Below are 23,894 nucleotides of genomic sequence, written 5' to 3'. Positions count from 1 at the left end.
GTCTGACACAGCCAGACAGTCTCCTTTTCATTTTTATGGGGTCTCCAGTCCACCCGATGAACTATGTTTGGAGATGGAGGCCTTGCTGTGAGGTGATGCCTGCGAGCTGAGCAGACAGAGATATAGAGCACACTGAATCCCACATCAGTCGTCTATTTACATTCACGCAAAAATGTGTCACACAAGATGTCATAACTCATTTATTATTTCTCTCTCATCATAAATGAAGAAACAATAAAAAGGGAAATTGGAAGTTAATAAATAATATGAAAGTGTACATACATCATGATTTGACAGCTGGTTAATGTCCAGACATTAAACCATTAAGTAGGAATTACAAGATCTTGCCACAGAGAAGAAAATGAATGAAATATTTTTCAACCGATTATAAGACTTTGCATGTTCAATCCACAATTTCTGATTACTCATCACATTATGCTAAATGGATATGTTGGAAGTATAAACCAAAGTATGTGGAAATCCTAGCTGTGCATTGATCTACAGTAAGGTTTGAAAACATTGCAGCTGAAATATTCTGTGTGCATACAATCAGTTAACAGGAAGTAAATTAAAAAGCATGTGTGCGTCTCGGCAGCAGCTGACAGATTTGCCCATACAGAGCTCATGCTTGCAGGTTAGCGATGACGGCTTGGGTGAACTCGTCGCTTGTGGCATAGCCCCCGAGGTCTCCTGTGCGCACCTGTTGCAGACATAAAGGCAGTTTGTCACTGTACTCACAGCTGCAGCGACACATGTCCACATACAGTGTGATGGCCTGCATGTTAGAGAGCCTTTGGAAACCACATTTAGAGAGGACACTAATAGTGGGATCAGTCGTGTACTGGAACAAATAAGCAGTTTCATTTCATACACTATGTTCACTTCTTTGTTTTACCATCATTTATTTCAAGCATTTCTGGAGAGTGATACCAATCAAATAAGGTCCACAAACCAGATACAGTTTAAATGTCATAAAAGACTGTTAGTGTTGACAGCATGATTGAACGCACTGCTTTTGTCCCACTTGTCTCTTATCTAAAGACGAGTAAACATCAGAGAAACATCATACAAAGACCAACACTGACTGTCAAAATAAGACTAAAAGTTATTGAGTTCATTTAACACTCACCGCAAGAAAAGTTACAATATTCTCATGAACATTTGAAAAATGTAATTTTCATCAAAGATCAAAACAGAGTGCAGTTACTAATATATTACGACATATTTTAATTATGATAATCAACTGACTTGTGAAGTCTCTGAAACTGGGGCAGAGTGATACAAAAAGCATGAAGAATGAAGCGATGAGATGAAGCTGTTTGACGTCCTCCAGCATCAGCAGGACAAACGGCATCGTACTGAAGATAAAAATGTTGACTGTACCCAGTTCATTTGTTGTCATTAGATTAAAACTAAACACATAATCCATAGTGTAACAATAGTTTCCCCTGGTGCAGAGCAGCTACTATAACTTGTATGTGTTCTCAGAGCCCTTCTCTGAAAGTTTTTATTTTTGGTTTTGCTGGTGGATGTTTCTTTGGCAGTTTTATTTAGCAGAGATCTTGGTGTTGAAATATTAACAGCGTTCTTAATATCCGAGCAGGAAACATGATTTTTGCATTAGGATGGGTTTGTCTGCACCATTCGGTAACTTTTAGTCGAGTTTAAAGCACTGCAAACGGCATGCACACTTTGATTTATTAGACTATCAGAAAAAGAAACCAAAAATTGGGGAGTTGGTGGTAAAGTGTTGATAAAGGCATTCTGGTGAGTTTCTGACAATGTGTCGTAGCTGAGAGGTGACCTGTATGGCTAACTTGGCTGTAACACATAAATAAATACACAAGCACAGGGGAATGAAAATAGGAGTGTAATGACTGACGAGTTGATCAGCCTCATAAAACTAAAAACGTGGAATGATGCAAAGAATTGTAGAGTCAAAATGAATTAAGACAATGTGAAATGTTCTGGAGAGGACTAACTAAAGCACAAGGCACCAGTTGATTCCCTGGATGGATCATAACATCTAGTATAGGCCTTAAACATGTCAGGATGCAGCAGATCTGGTTTTTCAAAACTGTGAAACACTTTCATTTGGCAGAGTGATGGCAGGGCGAGTCTTAACATGCGCCCTGTTCATGTTAAGAACAACGTCCACATGTAAGAAAATGTAAGTAAGGACAGAGAAGACAAAAACGTCTTAGCGAACAGGTCGGTGGCGCAGGTTTTCCACAACAGCCTGCACAAAGTCGCCAGTGGTACAATAACCGCCGAGGTCTCGTGTCCGGACCTGGGATGTGAAGACAGATTCATACAGACATACGGGGGGGAAGAAAAAACACACACACACACACACACACACACACACACACACACACACACACACACACACACACACACACACACACACACACACACACACACACACACACACACACACACACACACACACACACACACACACACACACACACACACACACACACACACACACACACACACACACACACACACACACACACACACACACACACACACACACACACACACACACACACACACACACAGGATAATGGGGTACAAGGAGAGGAGGAAATTAAAGGATAGGGAAGAGGGAAAGGAAGGGCACTTCAGACATCATGCAGGCAAACAACATTTATAAGTTCCTAGATGCCTTTAAAAGGTCACCCACTTTACCAGAACAGGTTTTTTTGGTCATTTTAAAACTGAGCTGCCTGTGCTTTTTAGCTGAGGGAATACGATCGACCGACTTCATGCTGATGTTTCTGTCAGTGTGTGTTAGTATCAACATGGTGCAGGTGCAAAAGACAGTTAACCCAAGCATTAAATAATAAAAAAAACCCAACAACAATATGTTTCCTTGTTAGCATGTACATTATTTTGCATTATTACCAAATTATAAGAACTTTGAAGAGAAAGAGAAATGAACAATTTAAGCCTATGAACCAAGCATGACAATCTCGAAGTGAGTAATCAAAGGCTCTCTAACATACTAAAGTACAGTTTACAGGTTGGGAGATAGGTAGCATTTGTGGGTCAAAAACTGCTTTCATTACATTTGGTGTTGGTGAGATTGCTGGTAATCAATCCTTCTGTTTTGGTGTTAATACGGTTAGTGTTTCTATCATGTCAGGTGCCTCTCATAACAGAACAGATTGAACAAACACTCCTTACCTTGCCCTGTTTGATGACCCTCTTGACAGCATCTGACACCATTTGAGAGTGATATTCCAGGCTGCAACACAATACAATAACAATCAAGAGGTGGACTGAGCTGCCTGGCACATATGACCACATCCAGACAGACAGACACTTGAGGATGTTTTCTAAGGCTAGGTGTGTGTTTGTGTTGGACCATGGCAGAGGATGCAAGATGTGAAATGCAGTGTACTTCCTAGTGTGTGGCTCACTCACTTTAGGTGCCTGAGCATGTTAGCAGCACTGAGCAGCATGGCTGTGGGATTTGCTATGTTCCTTCCAACAGCTTGTGCAAAGGGATGGCGTGCACCCTGAGGGACAAAAGAGACAGGGGGTTAAAAAAGGACACAGACCACAGGAGAGTTAAGTATACAGCAGTTATATAATGCTCATACCTAGTGCATTTTGTATTATACACAAACATTTAGGCTGTGTCCAAAATCACACACTGCTCACTAACAATGCCCTATACTGTATACATCGCCTTTATGTAGTGGTGTCTGATTTTTTCACGAGCATTATCTTGCCCTATATAGTGGACTAATTGTATCCCACAATGCATTGTGAAAAGTAGTGTACAACCAAGCGGCAACCTCTATAGTTGATAATCGAGGCCAATATGGAAGTGTCCACTTGAGGCTGGCTGCAGACGCCCCAGAAGTCATAAACAAAACCTGTCTGTTTTTACACTTAAAATGTTTGCAGCATGGTTCAAAAAAACTAAATTGGTCTGAATCACGTCTTTATCGGCACACACTGTACAGGGGCTGAATGTTTTTCGGTTGCTTATCCGTTTTGATTGATAAAGGATAAGAGTTATTGATAATAAGGCTGACCTGACTGACAGGCGGGTGCGGTGTAGCCATTTGTCAGGAGCTCCAGCTCTCAGTCTGTCGTTAGGTTGACTGAAAGTAAGGTCGAGTCAGCATTTTTATCAGCACGGCAACCGCCTTAGACGGGCCTCCAAAGCCCCCATCAGTAACCAATGGTTGACGTTGATGAGGCTTTGTCCACGTGTATTTACAGTCTATTTGTATAACTGATGGCCACTAACCAAGCAATATGTACCATCATGCATTGCAGTGCAAATTTAAGCAAATCCACGGCAGACACGAGAAGAGTGTGACTAGCGTGAACACTGAAACATAAAAGTTAATATGTGTAAGCTTTTTGTAACAAATTATAGAAGTTATTTTTGTAAGAGTTGAGGATTGTTGAGCACATATAAATGAGTTTTTGAGTGCAAACATGTTTCATTACTTTAAGATTAAGATTTACTTTAATTGATCCCCGCAAGGGGAAATTTCTGTTTTTTCACTCTGTAAGTCATGCAACACACACATAGGCTGAAATACACACACATGCACAAACAGAATCCTATGAACATGTACTAATGGAGAGATGTCAGAGTGACGGAGCTGCCCACAGCGGGCGCTGCTGAGCTGATGGTGGGGAGGGGGTTTGATGCCTTGCTCAAGGGCACCTCGGCAATCCTCAGAAGGTGATCTGGCACCTCTCCAGCTACCAGACCAACTTCAATATTTGGTCCGCACCGGGACTTGAACCGGCGACCCTCCCAACCCAAGTCCCTACAGACTGAGCTGCTGCCGCCCCACTTACTTATACAGTGCTTCATAATTGAATGTATTTCATCGTTTTTTGTTTATAAATAGACTCAGTATTATATCAGTTCTCACTGTAATTCATGCTGTTATTTTTTTGGACCTCGGCCAGCGTTACTGCACATTTTAGTTCTGTGACAGTCTTAATGACGTCTTAATAGGTGACCAACAAGATGACTAGTATTGCACAGATTATTTTTTTTGAATTATGCAGAAGAGTTCACTAAAAGGTCCACCACAGACAACTTTATATGTACGGCACAGAGAGTATGGAAAGAGAGTGTGATTTCAGACACAACCTTAGTGTCTAAGGTTGAATATAAAAAAAGAACTTACTGTCTCAAACACAGCGTACTCTGCACTGTAGCTCTCCCCAGGAACAACCCCGGCTCCTCCAACGAGCCCTGCTGCCAGGTTATCAATAATGTTACCGTAGAGGTTGGGCATCACCAGCACATCAAACTGGTACGGGTTCTGGACCAGCTACAAACAATAACAAATAGTATTGAAACATTTACACTAGAAATGATAATTAAATCATGATCAGTGAATCATTTATTGACTGAATTAAGTGTGAGGCTGTGTATGTACCTGCATGCAACAGTTATCAATGATTATGTTCTCATATTTGATTTTGGGGTAAAGTTCTGCAATCTCCGCACAGCTTTGGAGAAACAGGCCATCAGCTAATTTCCTGTGAAAAGAACGAACTGTAATGCAAGTCATGACCCAAAGAAACACTTTTGTAAAAACTAAGGGAACATTTTGATTTCAAGATGTATAGAGGGAGATTTTTCTGTGTACTTACATGATGTTGGCCTTGTGAACAGCGGTGACCTTGTTTCGACCTTTTTTGGTGGCGTAATCGAAGGCGAACTTTGCGATACGGCGTGACTTCTCTCTAGTGATGATCTTCAAACATTCGATCACACCAGTCACGCTCTAAATAGCAAGAAGAGAAAGCGTATAAAACATATTACACCCTGAGCAGAGCAGAAGCCACTTTCATTTGTTGTTTTTAAGGGCCAACTCACACCAAGCACTCCGTACCGTGCCTAAGCAGCCTTAACCCCTTAAGTCCAGTTCGTCTGACTAATGTGAACATTTCCTAGACCTGTCACGCTTGGAAGTGGTGTGCTTCTATATCCATATCAAGACATTTGCAGAGTGTTATGGATGTAAATGACTCAAAATAAGCCAAAAAGTCAGTAAAGTAGCTTTCATGTTCTCTGTGTTGTTCTCCGATGTGCGGACACGGACTCAACAGCACATCCCTTTGTTTATTTTTATTTTCGAGTCCGCCTGTCACAAAGTATGACACTTCATAATTACGTTAAGTCATTCATGTGTTGTATTCCAACTTTATGTACAAGAGGCTCAGGCCCAGTTAGTCCTGGAGCAGTGTGAGTGCAGGCCAGCAGGGGATTGGGGAGGGGGGACAATTCTGCTTCAGCACAGAACGGGACAGCTTTGCTTAGTATGAGGGCGCCCAAAGTTGACTCATCTTTATTTTTTAACGCCACAAAGGAGTGCAAGGTGCAACAAAAACAGGAAAACTCCCTATTTTAATAAGAAAAGTTTTACATGTAAACAAAAAAACAACAATTATTTCCCTGTCATACCATGACTCCAGTGAGGAGCAGTGTTGTTTACCTCGTGCTCCAGGGAGCTGTACTCCCCCTCCGTCTGTTCGCGGATGATCACCAGGTCCAGGTTGTTATGGCGGGTGCTGTACCCTGGCAGGCTGTTCACATGAACCACATTAGCAAACAGGTCCAGTTTACGCCTAGAGAATTAAAAAGGAAGTTGGAGTTATGTACATAAATAACTGAAAGAAACTCAATTCATCAAGTCGCACACTGGTTGTACCTCAGTCTCATCTCATATGAAGCCAGCTCCCCTTTGAACTCCATGGGTGTGTGGATCTTTCCTGGGTAAACAAAGAGGGATGAACAAGCTATCGTCCATTCTCTGTCACGTCTTTCTTGTACTTTTGTTAGCTGTAATCGGGGATGTACCATGAGGAAAAGATTAAGACAAGCTACCTTTCATAGCCACTTTGTTGGTCTTCATAGAGGTCAACACTTGCTCCAGCTTCTCCTCACTTGCCATATTCTGTACCTCGCTTAGGTGAAACTCCTCGAATTCAACTGGAACATCTCCTGCCTAAAGAGACAAGAGGAAGTTAACGTTAAGATCAGATCAAAGAACACTCCATCAGCATCTGCATATGTACAGACCGAGCCTTAAGTGAACCAACACAGAGACATAAAAGGAAATAATTATATTGGTCAAAAGAATAATACTGCTCTCATAGCGAGAGTGCGTCATATATCTTCACAAAAAGCTTAAAGATGGTTTCTTCGTCAGTGTAAAATGTACCTTAAACACGTCCTTGACAGCAGTCATGAGCTCAGGTCCCACTCCATCCCCCGGCACCATCGTGACCTTGAAGGTAGCATCGGCGCGGGCCGGTGGGGCCTCTGGGCCACAGAGACCAGCAGTCACACTCAGCGGTCGAGAGGCCAGCTGCTGCCACCGAGGGCTGCTGAGGCCCTGAGATGGGAAAGAAGACACAATCACTACATGGTTTTAAGGTATTCAGTAGATCCTTAAAAATCTAAGATCATAAAATGTGTAAAATAAAGTTGGATTTTACTTGAGAGGTCCTACATTTTAGACAGCACTCTGACTGACGTGTGGTGTACTTGATTAAAACTACACTGTCTCGTCAGCATATGATTTGTATTTTTTTAAGGTTTGGGGGTGGAGTTATGCCTCTATTGTACTGACAGGACAGTGGATAGTGTCTGATATCAGGGAGAGAGAGAGGGGAATGACAAGGGGGAACCCAGGCAGCCTGCTTTGAGGGCTACAGCCTCTGTATATGGAGCGCACAAACTAGCTGCTAGGTCACCAGCGCCTGGCATTCTATGGTTCTTTAAATAATGTTTTGTGGATTTGCTCATTCACGTGATAATTTACAGCATCCTGGCAGCATCTACAGCAGCGTATTGTGTACGCCTTCACAAACCGCAAACAAAAAAAATCAAAGGAAGAACTAAATTTCCCTTCAAGATGATTACACAGAAAATGTTTGTCAGGGGCAAGCAATGATTATGAGGCGTCTTGCAAGGTTTTATTAAATCAGGACTATGGGAATTGAAGCCGCTGAGTTCTACATGAAATCCAAAAAGCACAGATGCTGAGCAGAGCAAAAATGACATCCATTTTTCTATGTTTGGGTCTTAAAAAGGCTTAAAGAGCCCATATTCTGCCCTTTTTGGGGTTCGTATATTTAATTTATGTAATCTTTTGTACGTTCACAATAGCTAAAGTTCTAAAAAAGTGTCTGTTTTCATGTACTGCTCCTCCTTGCCCCCTCTACGCTCTGAGTCTGTCAGCTACACTCTGCTGAGCCCACACTGTTAGACCCCACGTGGGCCAAGTCTGCTCTGATTGGTCTGCCGATCCGCTCTGTCGTTATTGGTCAGTTGCTCAGCACGCGTCTCTGAAATTTCAACATGAGCTGCAGGGCTTGCCACAACGAGCCAATGGGCTTAGATCAGTGACCTCACACTGACAATGACGCCGCACTGACACATTTTTATCGAGGGGGGCTAGAACCGAGCGTTACATGCAGCTAATGCTACAGCTAACAGGAGGACGTAGGAGAAGCCGCATTTCTGCGGACTTTGAATTTTTGCACATAGATGTGCCTAAACATGCACAGGAGACATGGAAAACACACTGAAGAGCATATAAAACCAGAAAAAACATAATATGGGCACTTTAAATTAGATTTCTTAAAAGTGTGGAGAAACCCATTAGATAACATGAACATGTCTACTGTCATTATCCCAGTGGTTGTGTCTTTAACATATCTGGGTAATGCTGTATGCTGATAACCTTCAGCTGATTTGGCTTTTTGGCCCTGAAAACAAATCTACTGAGTCTAACTGTGTTTTTTCCATCTTCAGTTTCATAGAAAATCAGATGTAACCTCAGCAATTTTTATGGGGGATTATTTGCTCCACAGAAATCTAATTGGCAAACATCTTTTATTGTAGATTATTGTTTGAGTTGACATTCAACAATTGCTTGATCTAAACCCTTCAGTGTAATGATTTCTTAGAAACGAGATATTTTGAGTTTTGCTTCAGGATTTGTTTTCTTTCCATTGTATTCCTCAAAGTTCTCTTGACCATTTAGATTTACCTTGACGAGTTCATATGAGAACTATTGTTAAAGACAAAATTACAATTCAGTCAGCACTATCATATCAACATGTTTCATTTTTGGCAACACTGGATCTTGTTGGCTTTTTTTGACCAGTAACAGTTTACTTCATGATTTCAAATCATAACATCTATGGATATCATAATCAAAATTATTATCTCTCATATATTGTAATAACTTATTCATATAACCCAACAAAGATGCTCTTTAGTGTAGATCACGAGGCACACAGAGACAGTTATTTATGTAGATAAGACATATTACAAGAGGATCCTGAATGATCCATTTAAGATAAAAAATTAAAAGATTTTCTAAGCAACCATGCCCTTTGAGAGCCCACACTATCATATGATATCAATTTCATTTCATATTTGATTTATTTGCTCATTTCAGTGTTTGGTTTCAACACCATAATCACAACCAAAAAGTATTTTCTCATAATGCTGAAACACTGTTCATGAGCAAACAGGAGCAGGACGAAGAAAACTTATAATACCTGTCCCTTTCCTAATAACACAAGATACTGTTTAACAGAATAAGATGGCTAACCTGTTGTTTTCTCTTTCTTTCACAAAACAAAAAATAAATCAACAATATAGAAACAATCAAATACAATCAGTTAGATTAACTCAATACATTCATCATTTCCCAGAACCTTTTTCTTTATACATTCTTTTAAATTGAATGATACTTGAGCAGCATTTTAAATGATTATCAAGAGAATTCCATAATTTAACTCCATTTACTGAAATACACATTTGTTTTAATGTAGTGCGTGCAAATGGACTTTTAAAATTAAATCTCCGTCTATGATCCTCCTCAACTTCTGTACATTTTCGGGTAATGATCTATTTCTGGCTTTAAACATGACTAATACTCAATGAGGTTGTATATAAAAACTCTATTAGATGACCAATAGAAAGAAATGTGTGCTTGGTATTGTTAAAAATCTGTGTCATCACATAGATTGTACAGTAGGGCTCCATTCAAAAACTTCATCATTTACAAAACCCAAAGCAAAGGAACCCTATTTACTAGTTAACAAAGTCTATTAAAGTTTACAGCCGCCTTCTGAGTAGAATCAATTCATAATCTTAAACACAGGGTTGATTTTATTCCATTTCCAACTATTTATATGACATTAATGGTAGTTCTGTTGGACTCATAAACCCCACATCGCTCTCCTCTTGACACCAGTTTTAGGGTTAAAAACCTGGTGAAGTGAGGAAGTTTGAGATAACTGACAGCTGCAACAAAGTTTTCTTATCACAAGCATGCAGGGAAAGGAAATGCAAACAGACTTGTGGGTTTTTTTTTTCAGGACAGTTAGCTTGTGGTTACCCCCCCCCCGGTAAGACATCCTTGAATTACTGTTGTCAAATGAATGGACGTGTCTCTTAAGGACAGACGGGGTTAAATGTCAGGGTTATTCTGGATAGCTACTTTAGCTGACTGTCTCCTTACAGTCTATGATAGTCTTACGTTAACACACAGTTTCTTAACAATGCTATTGACTAGTATTTTACTGACAACCGAGGTTTTTAACGAGTGACAAAGCAGGTGGGGTCACAGAAACCATGTGAATGCGACAGAGCTACATCCATGAGCTACATTATAGGGATGACTCTGATGACACAAACCAGCGAGGATGACTACTACAATGTTATTAACGTGTTAGCAGGAGTTTAACAAAACACAATGTCAACCACAGACAACCGCTCCGTGTACAAAATAAGCTCGTTAATAGCATCTATGAACTCACCTTGACCAATGTTACCAAGCTTCCTCTCAAGGCGGCCGCCATCGTTTACGGGCATGCAGCAACTGAGCTTCCTCTTCTTCTTCTGCGGGGTTTCAGTGGTATGGGTATAGCGCCCTCTACAGGACAATAGAGGAAGAAGAATAACTTTGAGAAAGTCTTCACAGTCCATGGAGAAAGTCTTCACAGTCCATGGAGAAAGTGTTCCCATGTAAAGGCTTGATCACGTTCATTTCAAATCAAGTCTGAAACATGACAATTCGTTATACCATTAATGTAAAAACAAATCAGAGCTCTGAGACAAGGAAGGGATGCTGGGTAGAAAAGCACAGACAAGGGACTAGCCTACTGGCTTGCATGTAATAGGGCCTATTATATGTCTTTGGATGATTCAAACATAAACCTGCAAAATAAAAATGTATTAATTAGTCATCTCATTTTCTGTCTACAATTTGACATTGAGACCACCATAACACTTTCCATCACTTCCCTCAACAACACACAGGCAACAAACAAAAAATAGAGCCTATGTTATGTTGGACATTTTCTTTAAAAAAAAAGCAAGCAAAATATCAAACACTATTGTTCAAGCCTTTTTAAGTGTATCTCTTTAGATTATAGGTTTTGAGATAAGCCCAGTGGGTTTCTAGCTCATGCACCTGCACATGTGATTTTTCTCTTCATTTTTTCTCAGAGGAATAATAGTAGCCTAGTCTTTAAACCAGAGAGCTGGGAGGGAAACAGTGGTAAGCAGCACAATGATGTTGCAGCTAACAAACCTTTTAGGTTATCATCTTCACTTCACGTTGAATGATTCAGGCGAGCCAGACATGGCCCCTGGAACATGTCGGATATGTATTGTGTCAGAGATGTTGTTGAACTGAGCTCAGGGGGTCCAAAAATGTATAGTGGTACCCAAAGTGTTTATTTTAATGTGTAACTGCTTAGAAAGCTAATTTTCAGACTTACTAATACTACTTTCTCAAATAAACCTTCACTCATGCTTTCACATTGACATTGTGTTTTCTATAAATGTTTTTATATAACATTTAGGCTACTGTCTGTTGCAGAAAACCACTCTTGGAAATTATGGTAAATGTGTCAGGGGATTCCCAATCCTATTTTAAGGTGAGTGACACTGACAGTGCATAGACTGACTCACTGGATGACATGAGATTTTAAAATGACCTCCTCTTAACAGTTTACTACTGTTGTTCAATGCCCTTTACCTTCTCATTTAACTTATCCGGCATTTAATTTGGTTATTTGGCATAATGTCTCAGAAAAAGATTCTCATCTAGCCCAATATTTTTATTTAAGTTATGTATTGAATTTGACCTTTCAGGCAAAGCTTCGAGGGCTTTTTGTTTAAATCGTCCCTTGCTAATTTGTCCATCTCAAACTTTCATTACATCTTAGGCATCATTTTTAAGTCCCTGGATATCTGACACATACTTGAGTTAAACTGTGGATGTAACGTGAACGGAGCCAAATAGCCAAATACTCATTGGCCTAGTTTGAATAATATGTTCTCAAGAAATTTAATTTATTTATTATGTAGCCTAAAAACTGGAAGTAATAACTGGGCCATGTGTTGGTAGAGTTTAGAGATGGCGTGATAGAGCCTGAAAGACAGTAAAACGGGATAATTCCCCCCCCTCGAATCAGAGCATGGCTAGTGGCTGACAGCAGCAGCGTAGTATTTGAGTTTACTATATATGGGCAAAGCCAGGCAGAGACAGAGCTGCACTCGCTTCCGTGTTTGTGTGATCTGGGAGTGCTTCACTGTCTCTGCTCTTTCATTCATTTAGAAGAGTAACGCTTAGCAGGTGACCAGCAGGGAAATGGCTTGTGAACTGAGTAAGTCTGTTTGTATAGAAATTCAGCGGCAGATAGAAAATGCAATTGAACTCTTTATTTGGGCGATATGATTTAGCAGATACGAGCTAGTCGTCTGTGTAGCGCTAGCTAGCCTCGCCCATAGCTGCATGAATCTGACATATCATATCAGACACGAAATACGAAATCCTAAAATTGGCAAGGGTTCAGACGGATGTATTTGACATCTGTGGTTGTTATGAACGCTACTTTGTTTCTATTGTATTTCTCAAGTCTCACTTCAGACGGGTCATTTTACTTCGCGTTAGCTCATGTAGCTAATGTCCCTATGAGGAAATAGTTTAGCTCGCATCGCTTTGTTATGACATGTCCGGACCAGAGGCTGGCTGTCTGACAGGCAGGGAAATATTCTGAGGGCGGAAATCACACACTCCTTGATTTTGTCTGCCAAACAAGCGTCAAACTTATACAGGGTGTTTTTTTTTTTAAATCGTGTGGCTAAAGGTGAATATAAGCAAATACTGACATTAAGGACTGCGTTTAGAGACAACACGGAAGCACCGTAATTGCATCAACCTTCTTACAGCCATTAGATCCAGTGCTCGTGAAGTACTTCTCCTATTTCTGTGGTGGTGTTGAAAAGTTATCTTTACTGTTTTTTTTAAAAATAACTGATAATTATAGGATGAAACCATTATAATTGCATTCAGCGTTTGTTGTCTAAACAATTAAAACAATGAATATTCATAGCATACAGTGGATCCATCAGTGATAACTTATAAATATAGAAACCTCCTGTATCACAAACCTTGCAGTGCTTAAAAAAGACAAGACAGGTCAGGGATTTCAGTGTGTTGCACATTTAGCTTTAGTGGTACCATTTGTCCTAAGCAGTTTTGTTTTGTGCTGACGCCCACATCTCCTTCTGTTGTGCTAAGAAAAATTGCCTCTGCTTCAAATTTGTATTATTAGTTTGAGTACCAATTTGACCAATCAGGATTGGCCTGGCTGTTCTGCCAAGTCCTCTCTAGTCCATGCTAATGAAAGAATAAATGCTGCTTATTTGTTTTGCATACTTCTATCTTATCTGAAACAGTTGTGGTGCAACAAAAAGTCAAAGCAAATAGTCAATTTCTTTAGTCATATTGGGCAAAATGTGCAATGCATTTTTCAGTACGGATATGCTGTTTACTGCTTTATTTTAAGTTGAAATAACCTTTAATGATGGCGTTCTCTTTCTTGTCATATCTACTTTTTAGAACATGTATTTGCCAGCCTCCCACAGATGGAGAGGGGAGTTGCAAAAGTGATTGGTGGCGATCCCAAAGGAAACAACTTCCTGTATACCAATGGGAAGTGTGTGATCATCAGGAACATTGAAGTAATTATGCTTGATTATTTATTTCATTGGGTTTTGTTTTGTTTGTTCTAGTCTTGGTCTCACTTTTGACCTTATTCACTTGCCAATGTTTAACGTTTCTTGCACCTCTGAAAACACTCAACATTAGCTTTAGGTGTGGTCATGCAGTGCTGGTCAATTTCTGAAGTACTGCTAAATCCAAATGAACATTGTACTGAAACTGTACAGTTTACTTTCTACCAACACTGCAATGATAGTTCGACTAAACGGATAGCGTGTTAAGGGTTTGCTCTTCATTTAACTCGTTGTAGTTCAATAAGTTTGCAAGTCAGTGATTCCCAACCTTTTTTCCTTGAATACTGCCTTACTGCCCTTACTTGTATCTAAAAAACAAAAGCTCACCCAGGACCCACACCAAAAAAAGAATACACCTGTTCTTACCAAAATACCTTTTATGTAGTAAGTGCGTTCTCAGAATTTTAGTTAATATAACTAAGTTAATTTTGACAACCTCAGATAAAGCCTTCTGCCCCCCTTGAGATCTTTTGCATCCCTCAGGTTGGGAAGCTGGGCGTAAGTCATCCTCGAGAACAACCTTCTCTTAACTGCTGTTTGATTGTTAGCTGATAGAACCTACCACCTCACCACTACCTGCTTTTCATTTTGTAACTTTCCCAAACGTTTCACTACTCGACATACAGCACAGCAGCATGTTCAAATGGAGAGAAGTCAGCACAAATCTGTTCAGCTGCTCGCTTAGAAAGCAACACTGCAATGTGCTGAAATGTTTGTGTAAGTTTTTCATTATTCAGGTTTCGTGTGTGATGAATGGACACAGTCATAAAGCTGCGCTCAGTTTAATTCTTATGAGTAATATATGATAATCAATGGAAGAAAAAGGTCCAGGGTACAAACTAAAAATAAGTTGTTGCTCAGTGTTAGATTTTTGTCTGACAATGTCTTCCATTTCTTTTACAGAACCCAGCTATAGCAGACATTTACACCGAACATGCACATACTGTTAATGTTGCCAAGTATTCCCCGAGTGGATTCTATATTGCATCTGGAGGTAAGCAACACAACTTCAACTACAAGTTAATAAATGTGTGCCAATACTTCTCACAATCATGTTATTTCTTATTAATTAAATCATTGTGCTTTTTATTGTTATTTTTTCTTCAGATGTGACTGGAAAACTCCGTATCTGGGACACCACCCAGAAGGAGCACATTCTCAAGAATGAGTTTACCCCCTTTTCAGGCCCGATCAAGGACATTGCATGGACTGGAGATAGCCAGAGGATCGCTCTTGTTGGAGAGGGACGAGAGAAGTGAGCATGAGGGATTCTTTTTTTTTGTTAAGGAAATGAAAGGATTTTGCGCGATGATCCATCATGAGAAACTATAACACAGATTAATTTCTACTGTGAACAAGTCTGTGTGTAAAGATGATTTTAATCTCTGTTTTATCTTTCAGTTTTTGTCTGGATGGTTAATCTAATTTATTGATTTTTAGTTTTCATGGCTTAGATACATTTGTGAAAAGTGAGGTGCAGTGTGTAAATGTTTTTGACTTAATGTAACTATTGAGTAAAATTACACAATAATCAAATTGCCAAGCTTAATCATTGGACTCTCGTTCACATGAGAAAAGTGTATTATTTTCTTCTTCTTCTTCTTCTAGTCATCCCGACAGAAACCTGGAATGATTCTGTGCATGTTCATCTCCTGCTTTTAGATTTGGAGCAGCCATCCTTTGGGACTCTGGCAACACAGTTGGTGACATTTCCGGACACAGCAAAATAATCAACAGCGTGGACATAAAGCAGAACCGCCCTTACCGCCTTGCCACCGCCAGTGATGACACCAGTGGGTCCTTCTACGAGGGGCCTCCCTTCAAGTTCAAAAACACAAAACATGCAAGTTTCACAGATTGACTTCTGCTTCCCCCTCCACTATATGTCTCTGTGCAGCTTGTAGAAAGGGTCATTTGTGTTTAAACAAAGTAGTTTGAGCTAACCTACAGTCCATTGTTGATCCAAGACTTATCTTAAGCAAATGTAGGCACTGTGTTTTTTGATGGAATTTTCTACCAGCTGTCTTATCTTGAATGTCTTCTCCTCATCTTGAGTTTTTCCCACCCTGGTGGTTTCCGACTGTGGAAACCTTTTTTATATTCTTCTGTATTACATAACCCATAAACACTCAGAGAATGAGTGAGCCTCAGACCTAAAGAAGGCGTTTTTTTTCTTCTTCTATAAATACACAGTTACCATTTGCTCTGAGGATGGCACTATTAGTCTGTTCTGCAGTTCTGCACTGTTCTCACTTTGGCTTTAAGAGGAGGCTGTACATTACGTCCTCATCTGTGGAGCTGTTAATTTTATTCTAAAGCGCTAAAGTCTGTTCATGTAAACAAAAAACAACCCATAGCTCTCTACAGCGAGCCTGAGGATATCCTTTGTTTATATGAATGATATGGCTGGTGCTTTTCTTATGATAATAAACGTAAGCAAGTTCCTTTGACCAATCAAAGCTCTGATTATGTAAACAAGGAAGGACTAAGATTTTCTCAAGTCAGCAAGATGACTAAGAAGAAAAATAAAAAATGTTTTAATCCATCTGTAAGTTGTACATCATGCTTCATTTACTAAGAAAGCAGACTCTTTGCCAAATACAATTCCTCTGTAGACTATCCATTAGTTTGTATAATTACTTTGTGGATTTTAATGTATTTCCCCTCCACCTCTGTCTCCCTAAAGGACCACAACCAGTTTGTCAACTGTGTCCGTTTTTCTCCAAATGGTGAACATTTCGTCACAGCTGGAGCCGATGGCAAGGTGAGTCGTATATGATCAGAAACAAACTGTTCACATAATCTCAGGAACTATTGCTGTGATCTGAAATATTACAACTTCATTTAAAGGATGTCTCAACCCAAAGTGGTGCAATGTGTACAAAAATGATGTTGTCTTACTAGCAGTATGACTTCCACAGATTTTCTTATATGATGGAAAGAGCAGTGACCTGATCAGCCAGCTGGGTGGAGAGAAGGCCCACAACGGAGGAATCTATGCGGTGAGTTCTTCACATTTTACATCAAGATGTCGTCAGCCTGTCTTGGCTGAACTGTTTTTAAACACGTCACTACAGTGTTTGATCCTTTTGTCGGCTTCTGGGTTTTTGTTTTCCCTGAACTTAACCACAGTTAGCGTGCATTCAGTGCTGTGGGTGTGGAAGCTGTGGTAAATGCTTCTTTCACTTTTGGTATTAGGGATTGTTGTCCTTCTGTTCTCGTGTTAATGATTTGATTATTCCTTTTGTTTTCCTTGTAGCATTGATGTGTCTGTTTTGAAGTGATCATTTAAAGGGCTATTTCACATTTAGTTGGCCTACATTCACATCAGTGTAGTAACTTGTTCCTTTTAATTCCTCCTGCTTTGAATCCTTCAGGTCAGCTGGAGCCCTGACAGCTCCCAACTCATCTCTGCCTCAGGGGACAAGACAGTGAAACTCTGGGATGTGGGTGCAGGTACGGCCGTCACCACCTTCAGCATGGGCACCGATGTGTCAGACCAGCAGCTGGGCTGCCTGTGGCAGAAGGACTACCTCCTCGGCATCTCCCTGTCAGGATACATCAACTACCTGGACAAGAACAACCCTGACCGGCCCATACGTGTCATCAAGGTCAGACTCCCAAGACTTTTAGGTTGTTGTTCCTGAATATGATCAGTAGAGGTTTAAGTGTAAAAGAAACAGAACAATATGCTTTCAGCCTTTGAGTCTCACATTATACTACATTTTGAAGCCTGAGGTTAAAATATTATAACATTTGCAAAGATCTGCAAGTAACACAATGATTTATGCAACCAGATATCCACATTTAAACAGAGATTTGTTAATGTGAAAAACATGGTTTGTGTTCTAACTGGGTGTCCATATCACCAAATATTTGGTGGCGAGCTGCATTTTTTTTGTCTTCATATGAATACAGAAACAGTGTTTGTCAAACAGTGTTCCAGTTATAACCTTCTAAAGGGCTGATGCACTTCCTAAAATCTTATTACACTTAAAAAAATGGTTTCACACATAATCCAATCTCATGGTTATTCATTCATCCTTGAATGTTTTACATGTCAAAATGTTCCCATGTTTGTGAAGACAGCTGTGGCGTGTGACTTGAGGGATCTGTCTTGAACATGTGTGGCAAACAAACCGTGTTCAGTACGGTTGAAAAGATGGTATGTGTGGGTGGTGTAACATTACACTTTTAAATCCAATCCATCCAAAACGTCACCATGTGCTTAGCTTACAAAGTCAAGGGGCAGGATTTGATGCTTTTAAAGTGTGTGTCTCAGATAACGGTAACAAAAACCATGCCATGTACTCGATATGAGAATATTACAGCAGAACAGATGTGGGTTAATATTTTACACTAACGGTTGTAATGTTCTTTTTTTTTTTTTTTTTTTTAAGTATATCTGAAAACATACTGTTTCTTCCTACAGGGTCACAGCAAATCTATCCAGTGTCTGACGGTTCACAAAAGTGAAGGGCGATCATACATCTACTCGGGCAGTAGTGACGGACATATCAATATCCTTTTTATCATTGAAATAGTAATGGTAACGATGTAAAGTTCGCTCTGTGGGCTGTGAGACTGAACATGTTTGTAGATTACCATTGATCAATGAGACCGCTCTGGCACACTGAAAACAGTTTTTAATCCCCTAATTATATTTATTTTATATCACTTTTAAATCTCAATGTTTAAAGCACATGTTTATTAATCTATTTCCATTTTCAAATTCATAAGAATGGAAATATTGACAGAAGCAGGAGGGGATGGTGAGCACGAGTCTGATCAAGTATAACTATTATAAGTAGAGAAAGCAGGTATTTGAAAAGTTTTCTAATATTTTTAAGTTGCCCCAGGTATCAAGGCTGAGTCATTACTACAACCCTGACCCCTTGCTGCCAGATATTATCCAGAGTGCATATGTGAAAACGGCTTATGTGTGTCTTTATTTCAGAGTATGTCGTTAGTTTCCAGCAATATCAAATATCCACGTTTACAGTAGATTGTTGTCCTTAACGAGTGCCTCACATTACTGGGATGTCGACTCTGGAGAGAACGACTGCTTCTCTGGGAAAGGCCACAGCAACCAGGTGAGCAAGCTGACCTTCAACGAAGCTGAAGAGCTTGTGACATGCAGCATGGACGATACTCTGCGCTACACCGACATCAACAAGAAGGAGTACAGGTAGGACTTACTACGTCTTTCTGTGGAGGGAACAACAATGAGAAACTGAGCAGGGATCATTAATAAGCTGTTCTGTGTTTCCTTGGGGGGGGTCAGTGGTAAGGCAGTTTCCACAAATGAGACGATAATGTTTTTTAAACTTCTTTATAAAAGTCATTGATTCTCTATCTTTAGATTTGTAAGAAAAGCAGCTAAAAACAGGTTTGAAGTATCTTAGTTGATATGCAATCCAATGATAGGATGATTATAACTTCAACATCAACATGTGTCTCTTCAATCTTGTGAATCATGTCATTAAAGATCACGTCCAGTTTAAGTAGCCAATGGAATTTCAGTGTTTTTGTTTTCTCCTATCAAACTGAATATTTGCTTTTAGAATTTTGTCTCAACGCTTAATTATGATATAAATAACCTGAACTGTGTGTTGTTTTTTTTGTTTGTTTTTAGTGACGTGGTGAAAATGGATTTCCAGCCTAAAAGTGTGTCAGTAGCATCTGGGGGGCTTTCACTGGCTGTGTGCATTGGACAGGTAACGTCTTATTCCTCAGCCGGTTTCAGCGTTTTCTCTGTAAACAGATTCCAATGTTTTTCCTCATCAACCTGGTATTTTTCATTAGTCTGTGAGTGCACATCTGTTCTAACTTGATGCTGTCTTTTAATCATTTCTCTTTTCCAGGTTGTCTTGTTGAAGGACAAGAAGAAAGTCTTCACAATGGACAATCTCAGCTATGAACCTGAGGTCGGAGTCATGCACCCTGGGGGCACCACTGCTGCCGTGGGAGGAGCAGTAAGTGGAGGTTTAAGAACAACAATTACACAAACTGCAAAGCACCACATTGTTCAGCTTTACTCTGTTTTCTAAATAATGCTTCAAGTCCAGGAGGAAAGTAGCAACAGCATGTTTTAGTTTACAGTTAAACATTTTTGGGAACCACCACTGGAAACGATTGAATGATTCTTTCTTCTCCTCAGGATGGGCATGTCTATCTGTACTCGGTTCAGGGCAACACTCTGAAGGACGAGGGTAAAACTCTGAATGTGAAAGGCACGATCACAGACATGGCTTACTCTGAAGATGGAGCCTATCTGGCTGTCATTGATGAGAAAAAGGTGGCCATAGTTTTTACTGTGGCTGACGGCTACTCAGTAAGTACTTGTCCATCAAATCCATTGATAACAACATCGAGAGCCTGTTTCCTATGAATAGGACTCATTGTCTCTCCCTTCACTTACTTCTTTGAACAAGGTAAAAAATCAGTTTTACGGACACCATGCCAAACCAGTGTGCTTGGCCTGGTCACCTGACAATGAGCACTTTGCCACTGGTGGGATGGACATGATGGTGTTTGTCTGGACAGTCAGTGATTCAGACAAGAGGGTCAAGCTCCAAGGTAAGCACACATGCACATTAACTCATGTATTCATATGGATGAACTCTGCTCTGAAAGCTTCATTAATCTAGACTGGCAACAACACTTGATGAAGCAGGTGTAAATGAGCCATTACCCATTTTTACAATTCTCACATTTTTTCTGTTATTTTAATTATGAATAATTAGAGACTACCAAATCAGTCTCTAATGACTTCTATTCAAATCTGTTATATAAGCTCTGCACTGCATTTATTTCACTAACAAGTGGGTCATAACACATCTATTCAAAGTTAACGGTCAGTATAATGTCTGTAATTATTGCCAGTGTCAGCTTGTGATTACAAAGTAACATTATTCCTTGCATTTCCTACTGCAGTGTGTAGAAGTGAACTTACCCATACTACACCCACTCAGTGAAAAAGTCCTTCAAGTTTCACTGCTCTGTGCTTGATTTAAAAACAAAAAAAACTGAAGAAACCTGACACAGTGCATGCCCTGCAGGGGTTACAAGTGCAAAGATCGATCTGCTTTATATTTAAGCTTGATGAACAGTCTGGAATGTTAGAGGTTGTGTCCAAAGTAACTCAGCTTGAGAAAAAAAACACATTGATGAGGCAGGATTACTAAACGAACACCTCAGTACAGTTACCTTCCTTGCCTTAAAAGTCATCACTTCCATCCCCTAAAAAGTGATGATCTAAAATAAAATAAAAATCTTTACAATACTGATTTGAACTTGGATTACCATGGCAACACTGGGATTTAAAGCATTCTGGTCAGCCATGTTTTGAGCGTTGACTCTCCTCCTCCTATTGTACGCTGACACATTGCACATAGGGTTGCAGAGTCTGGTCATCCCTCCCCTTTCACTACCCAAAGCACACGTTTAACTTACTGATACAACAGCAAAGATCCTTCAGGTCGGTACAGTCTACAGCAGAGCAGATTCTTATGTCAGTTTGATGCAGACACTCGCTGTCATGGAAAGTTCGAAGACCCCTTTCTATAGCATCAAACAACAAATTAAAAGTGAACCTCTCAGAAAAGTGAACACCCGTGTGAAAAACGGCACAATAAGAACCGTGACTGAAAGAGTCTTCGAGAAACAATCATGACGTGTACTTTGATGTCCCATCTGAGAACATGAAGGAGGCGGGGTTTCTGACCTGTACTGCTGTCAGTACGGAGGGCAGAGTTCCAGATGTTCTGGCTTCACTTTTGAGGAGCTGTCATTTTACTTCTCTGCAAATATTTGTCTTTTTACCCTCTCCCCCTGTTGTGTGAGACAGTTTTGTAGCAAGATGTTTGGTTCTCTGTGTCTGCAGACTGCCACCGGTTGCACCATGTTAGCGGCCTGGCCTGGGTGGACGAGCACACTCTTGTCACCACCTCCCACGATGCCACCGTCAAACAGTGGACTATTTCATTCTGAGCTGCAGGCAGACAAACCTCCATATCTCCAGGGACAAGGACTACTGTATAATTAACTCCTTTTTTTTTCTTTCTCTTTCTTTTTTTTATCTGTTTTTTCACTGTCTAGCAGTGGTCAATGCTGTTTGTAAACATTGGAATTGTGAATGGTTATGGCTGGGAAATCCTCCCATGAGAATGATGTGAGATATGTAAAAGAATAACCTCGACTTACACAGAAACAAATTGTTGGAGCAAACGATATAACCATGAGTGCTTTTACATCTCTTTTGAGCGTTTTGGACCCAGAGAAACATTTGTTGGCTCAACATTCCATAGCTAATAGCTTTCAATGAGTTTAAACTGAAATCATTGTCAGTGGTTGGGCTCAATGCATCCTAATTCAACGGATGAACCAAAAGCAAGTTTTTTTTTTTGTTTTTTTTTAAATCAACAAAATAGTGTTTGAAACAAAAAAAAAGAAACCTTTTGGTTACATTCCTGAAATGAGAGATACCTGGTTCTCACTGCAGCTGCCTGTCATGTTTATTTCAAGCTTTTTTTTTTTTTTAAAGGGTGGATGTGTTTGCGTTTTGTTTTGTCATACATTTTGTGATTCCCAACTCTTCCTGTTTGAATGGGGAGCAATAGAAGGAACAGAAAGAACAAAGTTTGTGTTCAGTTGAAGGTCCTGTGTTTGTTGCTGTGTTCTTGTTTGGGCTCACGACACTTTTCACACTTCTTTCTTTTCTTTATGTTATTATGCATCCACTTCCAAAGTGGAATTCATTCATTAATAATAATAAAAACTCTTTTTATGCATTTTCCCTTTCATGCAGATTTGAGCTCTTTTTTTTTGTTGTCAGATTGATGTGCAGTCATTCAGAGGAACGCATGACTGAGAGGAGCAGGTGAGAAAGCGTCTCAGTCACTCAATGAGTCATGCTGTTACATAACTGACTTCCTTTGCTCGAACATTGAATGTTGTCTCTCTATCATCTTTTCCGTTGGCTGTTAGTGGAAAAAGGAAATTAAGAAAGCAGAACGCAGAAATGATGGCGACATTATACATATATTGATATCTGTCCATGCATTTAAGGGAAAACAATTCACTGATATTTTCAGATTTGGTTTTAAGTAAAAGAAGTTCCTCGTGACAAAAATAAATCCCCTCCTCTGCTCACAGAAGAGTTTTTATATTAGCAGTCAGTCACAAAGGCGTATTTTTAATTTGTTCTTAACTTAAAATATAGTACAAATTTATAACACAAATACCTCCATGTTCTCAAAAGAGAGGCTAGACATGGTCCCACCTTAATATGTTTGTTACATTTTGTGTTGTTTCACTCAGCCCTTACAATAAGACATGGCTCTGAAAATCGAACATTATGTTGCATTTTAAAATTCAAGTCGAGCCCCCCATGCACCTAAATAATATTTAAAAATGTTTAAAGTAAAGAGTAACATTCTGTAATGTATATTCCTGCCACAGGCTTGCATGCCTTACAGCAGTGGTTCTCAAACTGTGGTACGCGTACCACTGGTGGTACGCAAAGAAATCTCCACAATATAAAAAAAAAAAAACCTCTTCAGCAGAAAATGACACTTTTTTTTTTTTGTCATACTCTTATCTGTCTTGTATCTACTGGGTTGTATTAATATCAAATGTGTTTTCCCCTCTAAATGAATCTAGTTTTTGCAACAAACAACTTTAATCTGCTCAATTTATGCTCGCGCGCGCACAGACATAAACAACAACAGGAGTACACCTCACGTTTTTATAGTTCAGTACTGAAACAACAGCAAGCAGC

The 23,894-nt window shown here is 39.8% G+C and overlaps 2 protein-coding genes across 4 annotated transcripts; one reads left to right on the top strand and one right to left on the bottom strand.

Annotated features, from left to right (window-relative positions):
* Positions 1–187: 187 nt before the first annotated feature.
* idh3b (isocitrate dehydrogenase (NAD(+)) 3 non-catalytic subunit beta) lies at positions 188–10,974 on the bottom strand. 2 transcript variants are annotated; one of them, XM_020647959.3, is made up of 11 exons: positions 10,843–10,973; positions 7,224–7,397; positions 6,887–7,007; positions 6,711–6,771; positions 6,495–6,627; positions 5,650–5,783; positions 5,433–5,535; positions 5,178–5,324; positions 3,436–3,530; positions 3,196–3,256; positions 188–700 (listed from the first exon to the last, which is right to left on the bottom strand). In XM_020647959.3, the coding sequence occupies exons 1-11, from the start codon at positions 10,882–10,884 to the stop codon at positions 623–625; spliced, it is 1,149 nt and encodes a 382-aa protein (XP_020503615.1). In that variant the 5' UTR covers positions 10,885–10,973; the 3' UTR covers positions 188–622. The 2 variants fall into 2 exon arrangements, with proteins under 2 accessions (XP_020503615.1, XP_020503614.1); XM_020647958.3 differs by lacking the exon at positions 188–700 and adding an exon at positions 878–2,290 and having other exon boundaries at positions 10,843–10,974.
* A 1,586-nt stretch (positions 10,975–12,560) lies between these two features.
* wdr1 (WD repeat domain 1) lies at positions 12,561–22,905 on the top strand. 2 transcript variants are annotated; one of them, XM_065954590.1, is made up of 15 exons: positions 12,561–12,699; positions 13,938–14,059; positions 15,017–15,107; positions 15,221–15,368; positions 15,776–15,956; positions 16,800–16,877; positions 17,035–17,115; positions 17,491–17,724; positions 18,546–18,635; positions 19,147–19,301; positions 19,749–19,830; positions 19,978–20,088; positions 20,274–20,447; positions 20,548–20,692; positions 21,999–22,905. In XM_065954590.1, exons 1-15 carry the CDS (start codon positions 12,684–12,686, stop codon positions 22,103–22,105), a joined length of 1,815 nt encoding a protein of 604 aa, XP_065810662.1. In that variant the 5' UTR covers positions 12,561–12,683; the 3' UTR covers positions 22,106–22,905. The 2 variants fall into 2 exon arrangements, with proteins under 2 accessions (XP_065810662.1, XP_065810663.1); XM_065954591.1 differs by having other exon boundaries at positions 18,546–18,638; positions 19,150–19,301.
* Positions 22,906–23,894: the final 989 nt, after the last annotated feature.

The sequence above is a fragment of the Labrus bergylta genome, chromosome 5, assembly GCF_963930695.1.
Source record: "Labrus bergylta chromosome 5, fLabBer1.1, whole genome shotgun sequence".
NCBI lineage: Eukaryota > Metazoa > Chordata > Actinopteri > Labriformes > Labridae > Labrus > Labrus bergylta.
This window is presented reverse-complemented; position numbering and strand designations above follow the sequence as displayed.